The sequence below is a fragment of the Salvelinus fontinalis genome, chromosome 21, assembly GCF_029448725.1.
Source record: "Salvelinus fontinalis isolate EN_2023a chromosome 21, ASM2944872v1, whole genome shotgun sequence".
NCBI lineage: Eukaryota > Metazoa > Chordata > Actinopteri > Salmoniformes > Salmonidae > Salvelinus > Salvelinus fontinalis.
The window spans coordinates 32,923,963-32,940,650 of record NC_074685.1 but is presented as its reverse complement, the minus strand read 5'-3'; the positions used below and the strand labels follow the sequence as shown (position 1 = coordinate 32,940,650).

The 16,688-nt window shown below is 43.4% G+C and overlaps 1 protein-coding gene across 2 annotated transcripts; it reads right to left on the bottom strand.

Annotated features, from left to right (window-relative positions):
* Positions 1 to 54: 54 nt before the first annotated feature.
* LOC129818700 (sulfate transporter-like) lies at positions 55 to 16,060 on the bottom strand. Of its 2 annotated transcripts, none has more exons than XM_055874849.1 (3): positions 15,964 to 16,060; positions 6,182 to 6,829; positions 55 to 4,569 (listed from the first exon to the last, which is right to left on the bottom strand). In XM_055874849.1, exons 2-3 carry the CDS (start codon positions 6,773 to 6,775, stop codon positions 3,046 to 3,048), a joined length of 2,118 nt encoding a protein of 705 aa, XP_055730824.1. In that variant the 5' UTR covers positions 6,776 to 6,829; positions 15,964 to 16,060; the 3' UTR covers positions 55 to 3,045. The 2 variants fall into 2 exon arrangements, with proteins under 2 accessions (XP_055730824.1, XP_055730823.1); XM_055874848.1 differs by lacking the exon at positions 15,964 to 16,060 and adding an exon at positions 8,332 to 8,547.
* Between the last annotated feature and the right edge of the window lie 628 nt (positions 16,061 to 16,688).

The window sequence follows — 16,688 nt, the reverse complement described above, 5'->3', positions numbered from 1 at the left end:
ATTCAATATAACTTCATAGTCTCAAAATCATTAGTCATTTAAATTACACATAGCTAGTATTGTAGTAGTTTATTAAACAATGAATTTACTTATACTTTATACAATACCGTTGTTTCTATTGATAACTAAGATGCACAGTATATAAAAACATTCAACCACCAACAACTGTACAAAGTAATATAAAATACGATTTTAAGAATAATTTGATAAGATACCAAACTTTAAAAGTTCATCTGAAACATCAACTTCTATTGTAAATCTTTAGATACCAGCGCCTTGTTGGGATAGAAACTGGAGTTTGTGTGTTACAAAATAACTGGTGAAGTCACCATCAACATTATGGTGAATCTGTCCTGGTCAAACTCAAAAGGAAACATAAAATAGATTGATTCTCCCTTGATTAGTAATTGGATGGTCAATCATAAATCCCCTATAAAACATACAGTGGATAACATTATCACTGACACATTCATCACTGTACAAAAGCTTGCTAGTTTTATTATTCAAATAACACTAACCCCCACCCTCCCCCCACCATTACCATAATAAACAAAATCCTTCTGTTTAAGCTAGAGATATTGTTTTTTTTACATGGGCTGCGTCTCAATCCACCTGTGTTGGTCTTCCGCATCTGTGGTGGGAGGTGGCAGAGTTACAGCGGTGTTTGTCCGACCAGGAGACATCCCCCCCAAAATTAATCTGAAGTCGGTGCCACTGATGTGCCAACTTCTGTCTGTAGCGTCCGAATGGTTGACCCCCCCATCGAAAGCTGAGTCTCTCATGAACGCGTACATGTTGGTTGTTTAAAATCAAATTATACCTACAGAAACCTGAGACCTTCCTCCCTTCGACAGGAAGAAGGGGGCGAAGGACACAAAGCTTCCAAAGCATTTAAAAAAATAAAAAATAATCGAGCGCATGGGGGAGAAGAGAGTGCTCATCACGGAGGCAGACACCAGCGAGGGCACAGTCACATGGCAGACACTTTCATTACAGGAATCATGAGGATAATGCACTTTACTGTTTGACCAAATCGTAGGTTTAGCCGCCCAAAAAATAGGACGTTTTGAGTGAGGTGACAATGTACAACTTGCTCTTGCTACGTTTATAAACACCTTTCCGTGTTTTACAATCCATGATCTTGGCTGTATAACTTATGACAGAGTCGGAGAAGGTCTCTTAGCTGATGCCACGTTTGACCTTGAATGTGAGGTTGCGTGACCTCAGCCCAGCCGATCAGAAAACCGGGCCGGCCCTTGCCCACAGAATAACCAAAGGCAAATTTTATAGAAATGTGAGTTATAGATTTGTCATTCTTATTGAAAGCAAGTCTAAGAAGCAGTAGATCTGTTCTATGAGCGCCATTTCTATGCTTCCCGTTCTTACATTTTGTTTTTGTGTCTTTTACTTTTGGTTTTATACACCAGCTTCAAACAGCTGAAAATACTTTTATATTTTTGGTTATGGAAAATATATTTCATAGATTGTACAATGATTCTCTACACTATACTTGCTTATTTTGTCATATACTGAAATTAGGTGAACTATTAGAATTTTAGCAACCAGGAAATGTTGGTGAGATTTCTGCTTAGTACATCTTTAACCCTTTACACCTATATGGATAGTTTCTAACAGAAGAAATATAAAAAGTATATGCATGACCATGGTATCAATTGAAAGAAATGATCAGACCAAAGGTGAGAACACAACAGTTCACCTGACACAAGACCAAACAAATCCAAACATTACGCTGTTGAGTTCATGTGCGTTTTACATTTACTGTAGTTTTCGCTGCATTTGTTGATAACGAATACACTCAGTAACATGATACGAATATTCATGGCAATTTTGGGGTAGGTGCAAACATTATTACAAGGGTTTGAGTGAGAGGTCTAACTGGTGTCTTCAAGTGGACACTCACCTCTCCAAACTGTGCACAGTACCTAAGTAATTTCAATGCACTTTTATGACACAAGGAAAGAGCCTTTCGACTTAAAGGTGCTTTTTTTGAGGGCTCCTAGCTTTTCCATTGAGGAACTGAAGCAAGCACACTTACAGTGTTTTGTTTGGAACACAGCCCTGCGTCCCCACCATCACACAATTACTGTTGTTCCAGTATAAATCACAATCTGGGTCAGGTGGGCATCATTTGAAAGCTTGTTCTATTGCCAACATGACTAGTTATAAAATATGATCTTACAGTGTTCGGCTTTCACAAGGCACTTCAGACAAACAGATTGTAATTTTGGTGCGCATAGAATGGAGTCATTCAAGTGTGTGTTCCGCAGCAAATTTTCTTCACAATATGACAAACATTCTGTTCAGGACAACCCAGGGTATGACGCTTGTCATCCTTGTAACTGTACATCAAATATAGCTATCATAATTGTTGATACTGTAAATTACATCAGTTTTCAAATATGGAAATGTGAAGTGAACATTTGGACTTATGGGTGTGTGGTTTGCTTGTATGACATCAAAGCAGTATTTATTATAATCCTCCATGTGTCATCTGTCAGAACACATCGACTCCTCTCAATTTACAGCATCCCCTCACTCAGACCACAAAATGTTGCTTAACTACTAGCCCAATTATCAGGAGAGATTGGGGGCATCTTTTTGTTGTGCGTGGTACACATGTTTAGAACGACTGTCTGTTGAACCCCACACAGGGCTGTAAAGTGAGCTGTAAAGTAAAGAGCTTGAGTTCTGACATTATATATAGTACATTACTGTACATCCACTGCATTCAGATTTAGGTGCTTATGAGTGACCAAATCTGCCCTTTTCAACCGGTATAGGGGATGACAGTGGCTGTGAGTGTGAAGGGCTACCAGCCCCATGGACCGCTGGCGATGTCACCTTTTTGATTGTTTTATTTGATATAAAAAAAAATGTTGTGTGTGTGTCAATTTTGACCAAGCCACCCAACAAAAAAATTGTCCAGCCTATCTCGCATTTTCCAGAATTGCCAGATGGCCAATCCATCCCTGACCAGAGCCATTTATTTACATATCCATTTATTTGGATATATACGGCTCTGGTCTACACCAATGAGTCACCAATAAATGTAGATGTTGCCCTGTCATTGGCAAATTGAACTGCAGCGTGTACAGTATAGAATGACAAGCGTTCCATGTCTTTGTCAGCCTTCCCAAAGAAAGAGCCTTGTCTGAGAGAATCTACGACCGTTGTATTACAGCTTGCTAGCAGCACTGTGACACCCACCTCCTTATAGTCTTTAATGATCCCTTTGAAGGTTTGCATCCCTGTGGAGTCTACGAAGGGCATGGCAGAGCAGTCTAAGATGATAGTGTGGAAGTCAAGTTCTCTGGACACCAGCCCTACATTCACCTCTCCATTAGTCTTGTCGTCTCTCCCGGCTTCCTTCGCTGCCATTTTTTCAGATTTTTTCTCTGCTTCCATCCTCCTGGTCATCTCCAGGAAGGGTTTCACGCCCACGGCTTTGTACAGAGACTTCAGGAAGAAGTCCTTGTTTGCATAGTAGAGCGGGGCCTGGAAGCGGAAGATCTTCACTTTAGGGAGGGACATAAGGTTTTCATAATCCTCCAAATCCTCGTAGTAGAGAGTGCCATGGACCTGTCCCAGCAGAGAAACCTTGGGCTTCTGGGTCTGGACGATGATACAGAGCATAGAGAAAACTACCCCAACCACCAGCCCCATCTCCACACTGATCAGAGCTGAGGCACTCATAGTCACCATCCAGACAACAGCGTCCATCTTACTGACGCGCCACTTACTGGGCACGTCTCTGAACTTTCGGAGAGCTCCCCTCAGGCTGACGATGATGATACAGGCCAGGACGCACTTCTGGAGGGAATAAAAGAAGGGGGCGAAGAAGAGCAGGACCAGGAGAACGACAAAGGCACTTACAATGCTGGAGACCTGAGTCTGGCAGCCCGTGGAGTCTTTCACCATAGTCTTAGCCAAGGCAGCACTGGTGGTGAAACAGTGGAAGAAGGATGGGATAATGTTACAGAAACCAATGGCCAACATCTCCTGGTTGGGCCGGACGGTGTAGCCGTTCTTCTTGGCAAACATCTCAGAGAGGGAAACCGTGAAGGCAAAGCTGATCACAGCCAGTGGGATGGCATCGAAGGCCACCCGGGGCATCAGACCAAAACTGGGCATCTTAGGGGGGATGAAGCCTGTGGGGATAGCACCAGAAACACTGGAGTCGTACCGTCCGTGGAAGTCTACAAAGTGGGACACCAGTGTAGCGCCTGCCACCACTACCAGCTCTGTGGGCAGAGGGATCTTCAGACGATCCTTGTAGCGATCTTGGAGCTCCTTCCCCAACACCAGGACGGAGATACAGATGACGCTGGTGATGAGGTCACAGTAGTTGGTGTTCTGGATGTTACTGAAGATATTGATCCAGGTGACCACCACAGTGCCGTAGCCCTGGTGGCGAGGGATCTTAAGCCCCAGTAGGTACTTGGCTTGGACGGTGAGGATGGTGAACGATGCGCCTGTGGCGAAGCCATCCAGCATGGGAGCAGAGAGGTAGACGGAGACGAAGCCCAGTCTGAACACAGCCATCAATACCTGGAAGGAGGCAACCATGTTTATCAGATAGTTAATTTAACATGAGACATTTGACATTTTTTTACATTTGACATTGAGTCATCAAGTCTAACTGATTTACATATGTTCCACTACATGTTGAACGCTTCTTATGGCTGCAGGGGCAGTATTGAGTAGCTTGGATGAAAGGTGCACAGAGGTGCCCAGAGTAAACGGCCTGCTCCTCAGTCATAGTTGCTAATATTTGCATATTATTATTAGTATTGGATAGAAAACACTCTGAAGTTTCTCAAACTGTTTGAATTATGTCTGTGAGTATAACAGAACTCATATGGCAGGCAAAAACCTGAGAAGTTCCACTTCCTGTTTGGATTTTTTCTGAGGTGGCAGATTTTCAACCAAGCTCTCATTGAAATTACAGCGCGATATTGATGAGTTTTCACTTCCTACGGCTTCCACTAGATGTCAACAGTCAATAGAACTTTGTCTGATGACTCTAATGTGAAGGGGGGGGGGGGCAAAGGAGACAGGAATTAATCACCACTGCCACGGGCTGACCATGCTTTGACCACGCACGTTCACGTGATAGGCAGCTCCGTTCCATCGCTCAACTGAAGTCAATCTAATTCTCCGGTTGGAACGTTATTCAAGATGTATGTTAACAACATTCTAACGATTGATTCAGTACATTGTTTAAAATGTTTCTACTGACTGTTATGGAACTTTTGAACATTTCGTCACGTTATAGTGGACGCACTTTGTGACTTTGGAATTGTTTACCAAACGCGCTAACCAAAGTAGCTAATTGGACATAAATAACGGACATTATCAAACAAATCAAGCATTTATTGTGGACCTGGGATTCCTAGGACTGCATTCTGATGAAGTTCATCAAAGGTAAGGAAACATTTATCATGTATTTTCTGTTTTTTGTTGACTCCAACATGGCGGCTAATTTGGCTATTATTCTGAGCGCCGTCTCAGATTATAGCATGATTTGCTTTTTCCGTAATTTAAAAAAACAATCTGACACAGCGGTTGCATTAAGGAGAGGTATATCTATAATTACATGTGTATAACTTGTATTATCATCTACATTTATGAAGAGTATTTCTGTTGAAACAATGTGGCTATGCAAAATCACTTGATGTTTTTGGAACTAGTGAATGTAACGCGCCAATGTAAACTTCAATTTTTTTTATATAAATATGAACTTTATCAAACAAAACATGAATGTATTGTGTAACATGAAGTCCTATGCGTGTCATCTGATGAAGATCATCAAAGGTTAGTGATTAATTTTATCTCTATTTCTGCTTTTTGTGACTGCTATATTTCGCTGGAAAAATGGCTGTGCTTATTGTGGTTTGGTGGTGACCTAACATAATCGTTTGTAGTGCTTTCGCTGAAAAGCATATTTGAAATCGGATACTTTGGTGGGATTAACAACAAGATTACCTTTAAAATGATATAAAACACATGTATGTTTGAGGAATTTTAATTATGAGATTCCTGTTGTTTGAATTTGGCGCCCTGCACTTTCACTGGCTGTTGTCATATCGATCCCGTTAGCGGGATGCAGCCATAAGAAGTTATGAGAGTACTGAATCAATCAGAGTAGTTGAAACTGTACCTGGTAAATCCCAGCCAAAAACGTCAAGGCTGCTGCGATGCTGATGGCATAACATTCTTTCCCACACTCCATGCCGAAGGCCCCTATTGTCAGGTTGGCGGCTGAGCTGTCTGAGTCTCCTGTTACATTTAAGAATCCATCTACGGTGGCTGCTTTGGTGTCATCCAGCTCGAACCCTGCCATATACACCTCTCTATCCACAACCTGGCCCACCATGAGGCTCATAAGACTGAAGATGCCCACAGACACGTGCCTGGAGGTCCCCATGAAGAAGTAGATGATGTTGGCGAAGAAGGAGGTGTAAAGGCCATAGATAGGGTCCACTCCGGCCAGAAGGCAGTAGGCGATGGCCTGAGGGACCAGGATGATGCCTATGATGAGGCCTGACATGAGATCACCCCAGATATACTCTTTCAGCTGGTACTTGGGAAGCCAGAGCACCACAGGGAAGAACCCAGTCAAGGTGTTCTTGACCCTGGGCACAGAGCAGGACAGGCTACGGCTCAGCTTGGTCTTCAGAAGGGTCATGGGCTCTTTCCGCTGCCGGACCCTCCGCTCCAGGTGGGGAACTTCTGTGACCTTGGCTTCCTCCATGGCCTCTGAAAGGAGTGGGTTGTGGGGGTGGTGGTGGGGTGCTTAGCTGTGCTCCTGGAATGAATCAGACAGAGAATCTTCACTCATCATGACACTCTTTGATCATTAGATAGTGTGTCCTCCCTGAAGGAAACAATGATTAAACACCTTCCCGATTAGCATTTGAATTCAAGGGGTGTTGCATTACACATAGTTCTCTCGTTAAACTTTGATGCATTTATTATATCATTGAAACTGTAACAGAGGTTCAGTCAAGTAGTGATTTAGTGAAAATGAAAACATTGAAAAGAAATAAACATGTCGGGATCTGTGAGAGATTAGTTAGGCTATCGTCAAAGAAACTTCCTGCTTGCTGTTAATGTGCTCCCACATCAAGTTCCATGTTACACAGCGACATTCAGCATCGTTGTCACACCCTGATCTGTTTCACCTGTCTTTGTGATTGTGTCCACCCCCCTCCAGGTGTCGCCCATTTTCCCCATTATCCCCTGTGTATTTATACCTGTGTTCTCTGTTTGTCTGTTGCCAGCTCGTTTTGTTACGTCAAGCCTACCGGTGGTTTTCCCTCTGCTCCTGTCTCGCTATTGTGCCTGTTTCCTAGTTTCCCGGTGTTGACCATTCTGCCTGCCCTGAGCCTGCCTGCTGTCCTGTACCGTTGCCCCACCAATCTAGATTACCAACCTCTGCCTGCCCTTCGCCTGCTTTTTGCCTGCCCCTGTTCGATTAATAAACTGTTGTTACTTTGACGTTGTCTGCATCTGGGTCTTACCTGAATGGTGATAACCGTGGCAACACTTACTCAACGACCACAGTGAAAATATACAGGTGTCTTAGGCAACCCATCTATCAACCCATCTCAGATTGCCCCTTAATTCAAAGACAAACGCAGACAATGTATTGACAAACCTTCTAAAACTTCAATATATTTTAAATGCGACCTAACCGGAAATATCAAGCATCAAAGCATGCCTCTAATGATATCAGTAGAAAGAAAGACATTTCTACATTTCCCACTGTGGACAGTCTGAACATCTCTAGATTGAGATGAATGAGTGATCCAGACATTCACCATAGAGCTCATCATGTCTTATCATGTCTTCAGAAGCCTAAACTATGCAGTAGATAACTGTCCCACTGGGCACACACTGGGTGAATCAACGTTGTTTCCACATCATTTCAATGAACTTAGGTTGAACCAACGTGCAAAAGACGTTGTGCCCGGTGGGATGATCACCCTTTACGGTTGCAGTAAACAGAAGATTAAGTCTTATCGTTGTGTCCCATCATAACCTCATTACAGCTGTCTTTTGGGCTTTGATTCCTGCTTCTTCTTCTTGTACCAAAGTCAACACCCACCCCTCATGTATTAACTGCACTAACGGGACTCAAATAGTAATAGCAATTGTAGGTCGAAATCATTTTTAGACCCTCCTCTAGATGCTCTATGTTTACCTGTCTTAAAACGCATTAAATGCATGAAATGGCACACATAGGTTACAAACGTAGGCTACTTGTTATTCTACCAATGTTCAGGCTGAGGCAAAACATTAACTCACCCACACTTCGTTCTGCCAACCCAAAAAGGAATGCAAATTTTGTGTCAAAGTTCTGTAGTCAGGAACATGTAACCTACAGGTACACCTAAAAATAGTCACCGCTATCAGTGTTCTCCCTCCCTACTTTTCTCTTCTCCTGTCTCTCCTGTCTCTCTGGCAGTGTCATACACATGCCTCTCTTGCTACCCCGGAGTAGAATGACAAAAATGGTGTTGTCGCAAGTCTATGTTGGATGAGTATAGCGATAAGGGCAACCCTTGTCCTGACACTGATCATTGCCATAGGCTGGACAGCGTGGGGGGGTGGGGCCACTGTCTCCTTTTGGGTTGTCCATAAAGTGGAAGCAAGGCCTCCCTTGGCAATCTAGTTAGGTTCCGGGCAATAGGGTAACAAAAGTCAATCGTTTACTGGCTGGTGTGGCTTATCTATCTGTTAATATTCAGACCTAACCTGGGATCTGGTTAATTTTCAAACGGAAACAGAAGAAGAAGGGTCACAAACGGAAACAGAAGAAGAAGGGTCACAAACGGAAACAGAAGAAGAAGGGTCAGAAACGGAAACAGAAGAAGAAGGGTCACAAACGGAAACAGAAGAAGAAGGGTCACAAACGGAAACAGAAGAAGAAGGGTCAGAAACGGAAACAGAAGAAGAAGGGTCACAAACGGAAACAGAAGAAGAAGGGTCAGAAACGGAAACAGAAGAAGAAGGGTCACAAACGGAAACAGAAGAAGAAGGGTCAGAAACGGAAACAGAAGAAGAAGGGTCACAAACGGAAACAGAAGAAGAAGGGTCAGAAACGGAAACAGAAGAAGAAGGGTCACAAACGGAAACAGAAGAAGAAGGGTCACAAACGGAAACAGAAGAAGAAGGGTCACAAACGGAAACAGAAGAAGAAGGGTCACAAACGGAAACAGAAGAAGAAGGGTCACAAACGGAAACAGAAGAAGAAGGGTCACAAACGGAAACAGAAGAAGAAGGGTCACAAACGGAAACAGAAGAAGAAGGGTCACAAACGGAAACAGAAGAAGAAGGGTCAGAAACGGAAACAGAAGAAGAAGGGTCACAAACGGAAACAGAAGAAGAAGGGTCACAAACGGAAACAGAAGAAGAAGGGTCACAAACGGAAACAGAAGAAGAAGGGTCAGAAACGGAAACAGAAGAAGAAGGGTCACAAACGGAAACAGAAGAAGAAGGGTCACAAACGGAAACAGAAGAAGAAGGGTCACAAACGGAAACAGAAGAAGAAGGGTCACAAACGGAAACAGAAGAAGAAGGGTCACAAACGGAAACAGAAGAAGAAGGGTCACAAACGGAAACAGAAGAAGAAGGGTCACAAACGGAAACAGAAGAAGAAGGGTCACAAACGGAAACAGAAGAAGAAGGGTCAGAAACGGAAACAGAAGAAGAAGGGTCACAAACGGAAACAGAAGAAGAAGGGTCACAAACGGAAACAGAAGAAGAAGGGTCACAAACGGAAACAGAAGAAGAAGGGTCACAAACGGAAACAGAAGAAGAAGGGTCACAAACGGAAACAGAAGAAGAAGGGTCAGAAACGGAAACAGAAGAAGAAGGGTCACAAACGGAAACTGAAGAAGAAGGGTCACAAACGGAAACTGAAGAAGAAGGGTCACAAACTGTTAACATGCAGTAGTTCCAGTTGACACAGTGACCTGGTTTGGTGATTGTCTTACAACACAGCAATAAGATAGGGGTTTGTTCACTATTGACTTGACACCAGATTACTGGTCCCTGTTCTCAGTGTATTATGTATTACATACATTAATACATCTGTCATCATGTGTCAAATATGGAAATGTACATGTTTTTTTAGAACTAGATTTTATTTGCATTTGACTGAATGTCCTGTTTCCAGAGGCCTAGGGTTTAGTAAGGTTTGCCTTTAAAGGTAAATACGTGTTCACACATTCTTTTTTACTTCTACATTGCATATTAGTCATCATTAATGAACTACTAGATTATGAGTTGTGTTCCTGGTTTCTAGCTATGTCATTGGCTAAGACTTAGCCAATTAAGCCATGGAGCACATCACTCCAAATTTGCTATATGAAGTCCCATTGTGCTCAGTGTTATGGTACAGAAATCGATCTGTGACTAGCTAATAGATCCTGTCTCGTGACCTGCAGTGATGTCATATCTGTGGACCCAATATTAAAGAATTCCCTAGCTTGAAATCACATGTGAAATCCCATTGTGATATGGCATGACTCCAGGGTGGGATCACAAGACTATGTGTTGTCTGGTCTTTCCACTATTGTGCCATGAGGGAGAAGTTGCACAATGGCCCTTGACATAATATGCAAATGAATTAAGTCAAACGTTGACCAGTGAGGTCTTGTGAGATGTGTGTGAATTGATTTGTGCCAGGTCTTGGCATACACCATAACTTATCACTCTGTTTGACCAGTTTAGTTAAAACATACCCTCCAAAAGGTCTGGATCATCAATTGGAAATAGAAGCTGTGTAAACATAATAAACTACATGTATGGAGTAATCTTTGTGTGTAGAATGATATTATATAGCCTTTTATAATGGAATAGCTTACATGCAAACTAAAGAGGGCCTTTTCACTAATCAGTTATTCACTTCATCTAGGTTTTTGCTTTGTTTGGCTGTGTGTGAATGGTACCATTGTTGGTGGGCTGAAGACGTTGCATTCAACAGACCCCTGACCAACCGTGTAACAGGCTTCAGTAGAGTAACAGTACTAAATTACTGAAATGTGTATATTGTTATTGTTTCATGTGCAACACAATACTGCTCATCATCAGTTTGTATACCATTCATTCCAGACAAAACAATACCTATTGAAAAACCTATACAGTGTATTTGGAAAGTATTCAGACCCCTTCACTTTTTCCACATTTTGTTACGTTTACAGCCTTATTCTAAAATGGATGAAATAATTTTTTTCCACCCTCGTCAATCAGCAATGACAAAGCAAAAGGAGGTTTTTAGAAGTGTTTGAAAATGTATAATAAAAAAAATAATGAAATATCACATTTACATAAGTATTCAGACCCTTTTACTCAGTACTTTGTTTAAGCACCTTTGGCAACGATTACAGCCTTGAGTCTTCTTGTGTATGACGCTACAAGCTTGGCACACCTGTATTTGGGGAGTTTCTTCCATTCTTCTTTTCAGATCCTCTCAATCTCTGTCATGTTGGATGTAGAGCGTTGCTGCAAAGCTATTTTCAGATCTCTCCAGAGATGATTTATCGGGTTCAAGATCAAGGCCACTCAAGGACATTCAGAGACTTGTCCTGAAGCCACTCCTGCATTGTCTTGGCTGTTTGCGTAGGGTCGTTGTCCTGTTGGAAGGTGAACCTTCACCCCAGTATGAGGCCCTGAGAGCTCTGGAGAAGGTTTCATCAAGGATCTCGCTGTACTTTGCTCCATTCATCTTTCCCTTGATCCTGACTAGTCTCCCAGTCCCTGCCAGCATGATGGCAGGGACTGGGAGCATGATGCTGCCACCCCCATGCTTCCCCATAGGGATGGAGCCATGTTTGCTCCATACGTGATCCTTGGCATTCAGGCCAAAGAGTTCCATCTCCGTTTTATCAGATCAGAGAATCTTGTTTCTCATGGTCTGAGAGTTCTTTTGGCAAACTCCAACCGGGCTGTCATGTACCTTTTACTGAGGTGTGGCTTCCATCTGGCCACTACTGTAAAGGCCTGATTGGTGGAGTGCTGCAGAGATGGTTGTCCTTCTGGAAGGTCTCAGCAATGACATCCTCTGTGGAGATGGTTGTCCCATCTCCACAGAGGAACTCTGGAGCTCTGTCAGAGTGACCATCAGGTTCTTGGTCACCTCCCTGACCAAGGCCCTTCTCCTACGATTGCTCAGTTTGGCCGGGCTGCAGCTCTAGGAAGAGTATTGGTGGTTCCAAACTTCTTCCATTTAAGAATAATGGAGTCCACTGTGTTCTTAGGGACCTTCAATGCGGCAGAAATGTTTTGGTACCCTTCCCCAGATCTGTGCCTCGACACAATCCTGTCTCAGAGCTTTACGGACAATTCCTTTGACCTCATGGCATGATTTTTGCTCTGACATGCGCTGTCAACTGTGAGACCTTATATAGACAGGTGTGTGCCTTTCTAAATCAAGTCCAACCCCCACTTCCATCAATTCTGCTAGCAAATGTACAATCCCTGGAGAATAAAATTGACGAGTTACGCGGAAGATTAAACTACCAACGGGACATTAAAAATGGTAACATCTTATGCTTAACGGAGTCGTGACTGAATGACGACAATATCAAAATACAGTGGGCAGGTTATACGATGTACCGGCAGGATAGAACAGGGGCGTTTGGTAAGACAAAGGGCGGCGGACTATGTATTTTTGTAAATAACAGCTGGTGCACGATATCTAAGGAAGTCTCGAGCTATTAGACCACACTACCTACCGAGAGAGTTTTCATCTGTATTCTTTGTAGCCGTTTACATACCACCACAGTCAGAGGCTGGCACTAAGACTGCATTGAATGAGCTGTATTCCGCCATAAACAAACAAGAAAACGCTCACACAGAGGCGGCGCTCCTAGTAGCTGGGGACTTTAATGCAGGGAAACTTAAATCCGTTTTACCAAATTTCTATCAGCATGTTAAATGTGCAACCAGAGGGAAAAGAACTCTGGACCACCTATACTCCACACACAGAGACACATACAAAGTTCTCCCTCGCCCTCAATTTGGCAAATCTGACCATAATTCCATCCTCCTGATTCCTGCTTACAAGCAAAAATTTAAGCAGGAAGCACCAGTGACTAAATCAATAAAAAAGTGGTCAGATGAAGTAGATGCTAAGCTACAGGACTGTTTTGCTAGCACAGACTGGAATATGTTCCGGGATTCCTCCGATGGCATTGAGGAGTACACCACGTCAGTCATTGGCTTCATCAATAAGTGCATCGATGACGTCGTCCCCACAGTGACAGTACATACCCCAACCAGAAGCCATGGATTACAGGCGAAATCCGCCCTGAGCTAAAGGCTAGAGCTGCCGCTTTCAAGGAGTGGAACTCTAACCCGGAAGCTTATTAGAAATCTTGCTATACCCTCTGACGATCCATCAAACAGGCAAAGAACCAATACAGGACGAAGATCGAATCGTACTGCACCGGCTCTGACGCTCATCGGATGTGGCATGGTTTGCAAACCATTACAGACTACAAAGGGAAGCACAACCGAGAGCTAAACTACTTCTATGCTTGCTTCGAGGGAAATAACACTGAAACATGCATGAGAGCACCAGCTGTTCCGGAAGACTGTGTGATCACGCTCTCTGCAGCCGATGTGAGTAAGACTTTTAAACAGGTCAACATTCACAAGGCCGCAGGGTCAGACGGATTACCAGGATGTGTACTGCGAGCATGCACTGACCAACTAGCAAGTATCTTCACTGACATTTTCAACCTCTCCCTCTCCAAGTCTGTAATACCAACATGTTTTAAGCAGACCACCATAGTGCCTGTGCTGAAGTCCACTAAGGTAAACTGCCTAAATGACTACCGACCCGTAGCACTCACATCTGTAGCCATGAAGTGCTTTGAAAGGCTGGTCATTGCTCACATCAACACCATCATCCCAGAAACCCTAGACCCACTCCAATTTGCATACCGCCCCAACAAATCCACAGATGATGCAATCTCTATTGCACTCCACACTGCCTTTTCCCACCTGGACAAAAGGAATACCTATGTGAGTATGCTATTAATTGACTACAGCTCAGCGTTGAACCCCATAGTGCGCTCAAAGCTCATCACAAAGCTAAGGACCCTGGAATTAAACACCTCCCTCTGCAACTGGATCCTGGACTTCCTGACGGGCCGCCCCCAGGTGGTATGGGTAGGTAACAACACATCCGCCACGCTGATCCTCAACACGGGGGCCCCTCAGGGGTGCGTGCTCAGTCCCCTCCTGTACTCCCTGTTCACTCATGACTGCACGGCCAGGCACGACTCCAACACCATCATTACATTTGCCGATGACACAACAGTTGCCTGATCACCGACAACGACGAGACAGCCTATAGGGAGGAGGTCAGAGACCTGGCCATGTGGTGCCAGGACAACAACCTCTCCCTCAACATGATCAAGACAAAGGAGATGATTGTAGACTACAGGAAAAAGAGGACCGAGCACGCCCCCATTCTCATCGATGGGGCTGCAGTGGAGCAGGTTCCTTGGTACTCACATCAACAACAAACTAACATGGTCCAAGCACACCAAGACAGAACCTATTCCCCCTCAGGAGACTGAAAATATTTGGCATGGGTCCTCAGATCCTCAAAAGGTTCTACAGCTGCACCATCGAGAACATCCTGACTGGTTGCATCACTGCCTGGTATGGCAACTGCTCGGCCTCCGACCGCAAGGCACTACAGAGAGTAGTGCGAACAGCCCAGTACATCACTGGGGCCAAGCTTGCTGCCATCCAGGACCTCTATGCCAGGCGGTGTCAGAGGAAGGCTCTAAAAATGGTCAAAGACTCCAGCCACCCTAGTCCTAGACTGTTCTCTCTGATACCACACGGCAAGGTGTACAGGAGCGCCAATTCTAGTTCCAAGAGGCTTCTAAACAGCTTCTACCCCCAAGCTATAAGACTCCTGAACATCTAGTCAAATGGCTACCCAGGCTATTTACATTGCCCCCCCCCCTCCCCTCTTTACACCACTGCTACTCTCTGTTGTCATCTATGCATAGTCACTTTAATACCTACATGTACGTACATACTACCCCAACTAACCGGTGTCCCTGCACATTGACTCTGTATCGGTACCCCCCTGTATATGGTCTCGCTATTGTAATTTTACTGCTGCTCTTTAATTACTTTTTACTTTTATCTCTCATCCTCATCTATATTTTTTTGAAACTGCATTGTTGATTAGGGGCTTGTAAGTAAGCATTTCACTGTAAGGTAAAATACCTGTTGTATTCGGCACATGTGACTAATAAAATTTGATTTGATTTTATCAATTTAATTTACCACAGGGGATCTCCAATCAAGGTGAAGAAACATCTCAAGGATGATTCATGGAAACATTAATCATGTTTGAGTACAGATTTGAGTCTCATAGCAAAGGGTCTGAATACTTTTGTAAATAATGTATTTCAGATTTTTTTTGTATATATTTGCCCAATTTTCTTTTTGATGTTGTGTTGTGTGTAGATTGATAAAGATTTTTTATTTAATTTAATCAATTTTAGAATAAGGCTGTAACTTAACCAAATGTGTAAAAAGTCAAGGAGTCTGAATACTTTCCGAATGCACTGTATGTGTCAAAGACATGAAGAGAGGAATACAACATGCTGATGAAAAAAATATATTTTTCAATTGAACATTGAAATATATTATACAATTAATTAATAAGGCAATACTTTGTTTTATAAATGTGTAAATATATAGGACGCATACTATAAATTATAGATATGAGAGGATGACTACTCCGTCTCTTTAAATACACCAGAGTCGGGGTGTTGTCTGATGTACTATTCATTCTCAGTCTAGAAATGTATCCGTTTTATCTGTAAAAGCCCCTCTCCAGGGGTCCATCTGTGGCTGCATAGAACCAGTCAACACAGTGTAGAAGGAGAGGGGACTCACTCTGATATAAGGAGTGTGGAGGCTGGTGAGAGGATACAGTAGCCATGCCTCCTCTTCTGAGATCTTCACTGTGCTCACACACAGGCCTGATTCAGTACAGCCGGATGGAGCAAGGGATGATGGGAAGAGGAGCCTCATTCTCATCCAGGGCCCGCTCATCTAATCCTCCAATCAGAGAAAGAGAGAAGAGGGGATGGGGGATGGGTTTGTGGACTGGTTCATAACCATGGAAACTGAGGCATCCATTCACTGATGGGACTGAGAGTCAGTGTGATGGGGTTGAGTGATTGAATGCTTTCTCCAAGGCACAGAATGCTCATAAACTTTGTTGGATGTGCTATGTAGGTTGTTAAAGATATATCGCTTTTTCTAGGACATATCGCTAGCACTGTAACTTTGTCAAACGTGTCACTGCCAAGTGCCCTATTATCTCCCCAGGAAGGCTGCCTCAGCAATGACATCCAGGTGTTCTATTCTACTCTATTGTTGGGTCCTGTTTGCAGTGCTGGCTGGACAGAGGACTTTTTTTATGCCAGTTCACTCTTGCGTTCATAGTACATGTGGTGTGAGAGTAATTAAAAGTCCTTTACACATTAACCTCCTTTGAAGAGAGTTTCTTTTTTTCATCAGCATGTAAATGTTTGAATAGGATTAGTCAGAGAGAGTGAGAAAGTAACCTATTGGCAACCCTCTCATCCATCTGAACATGTGCATCCAGGTTCACA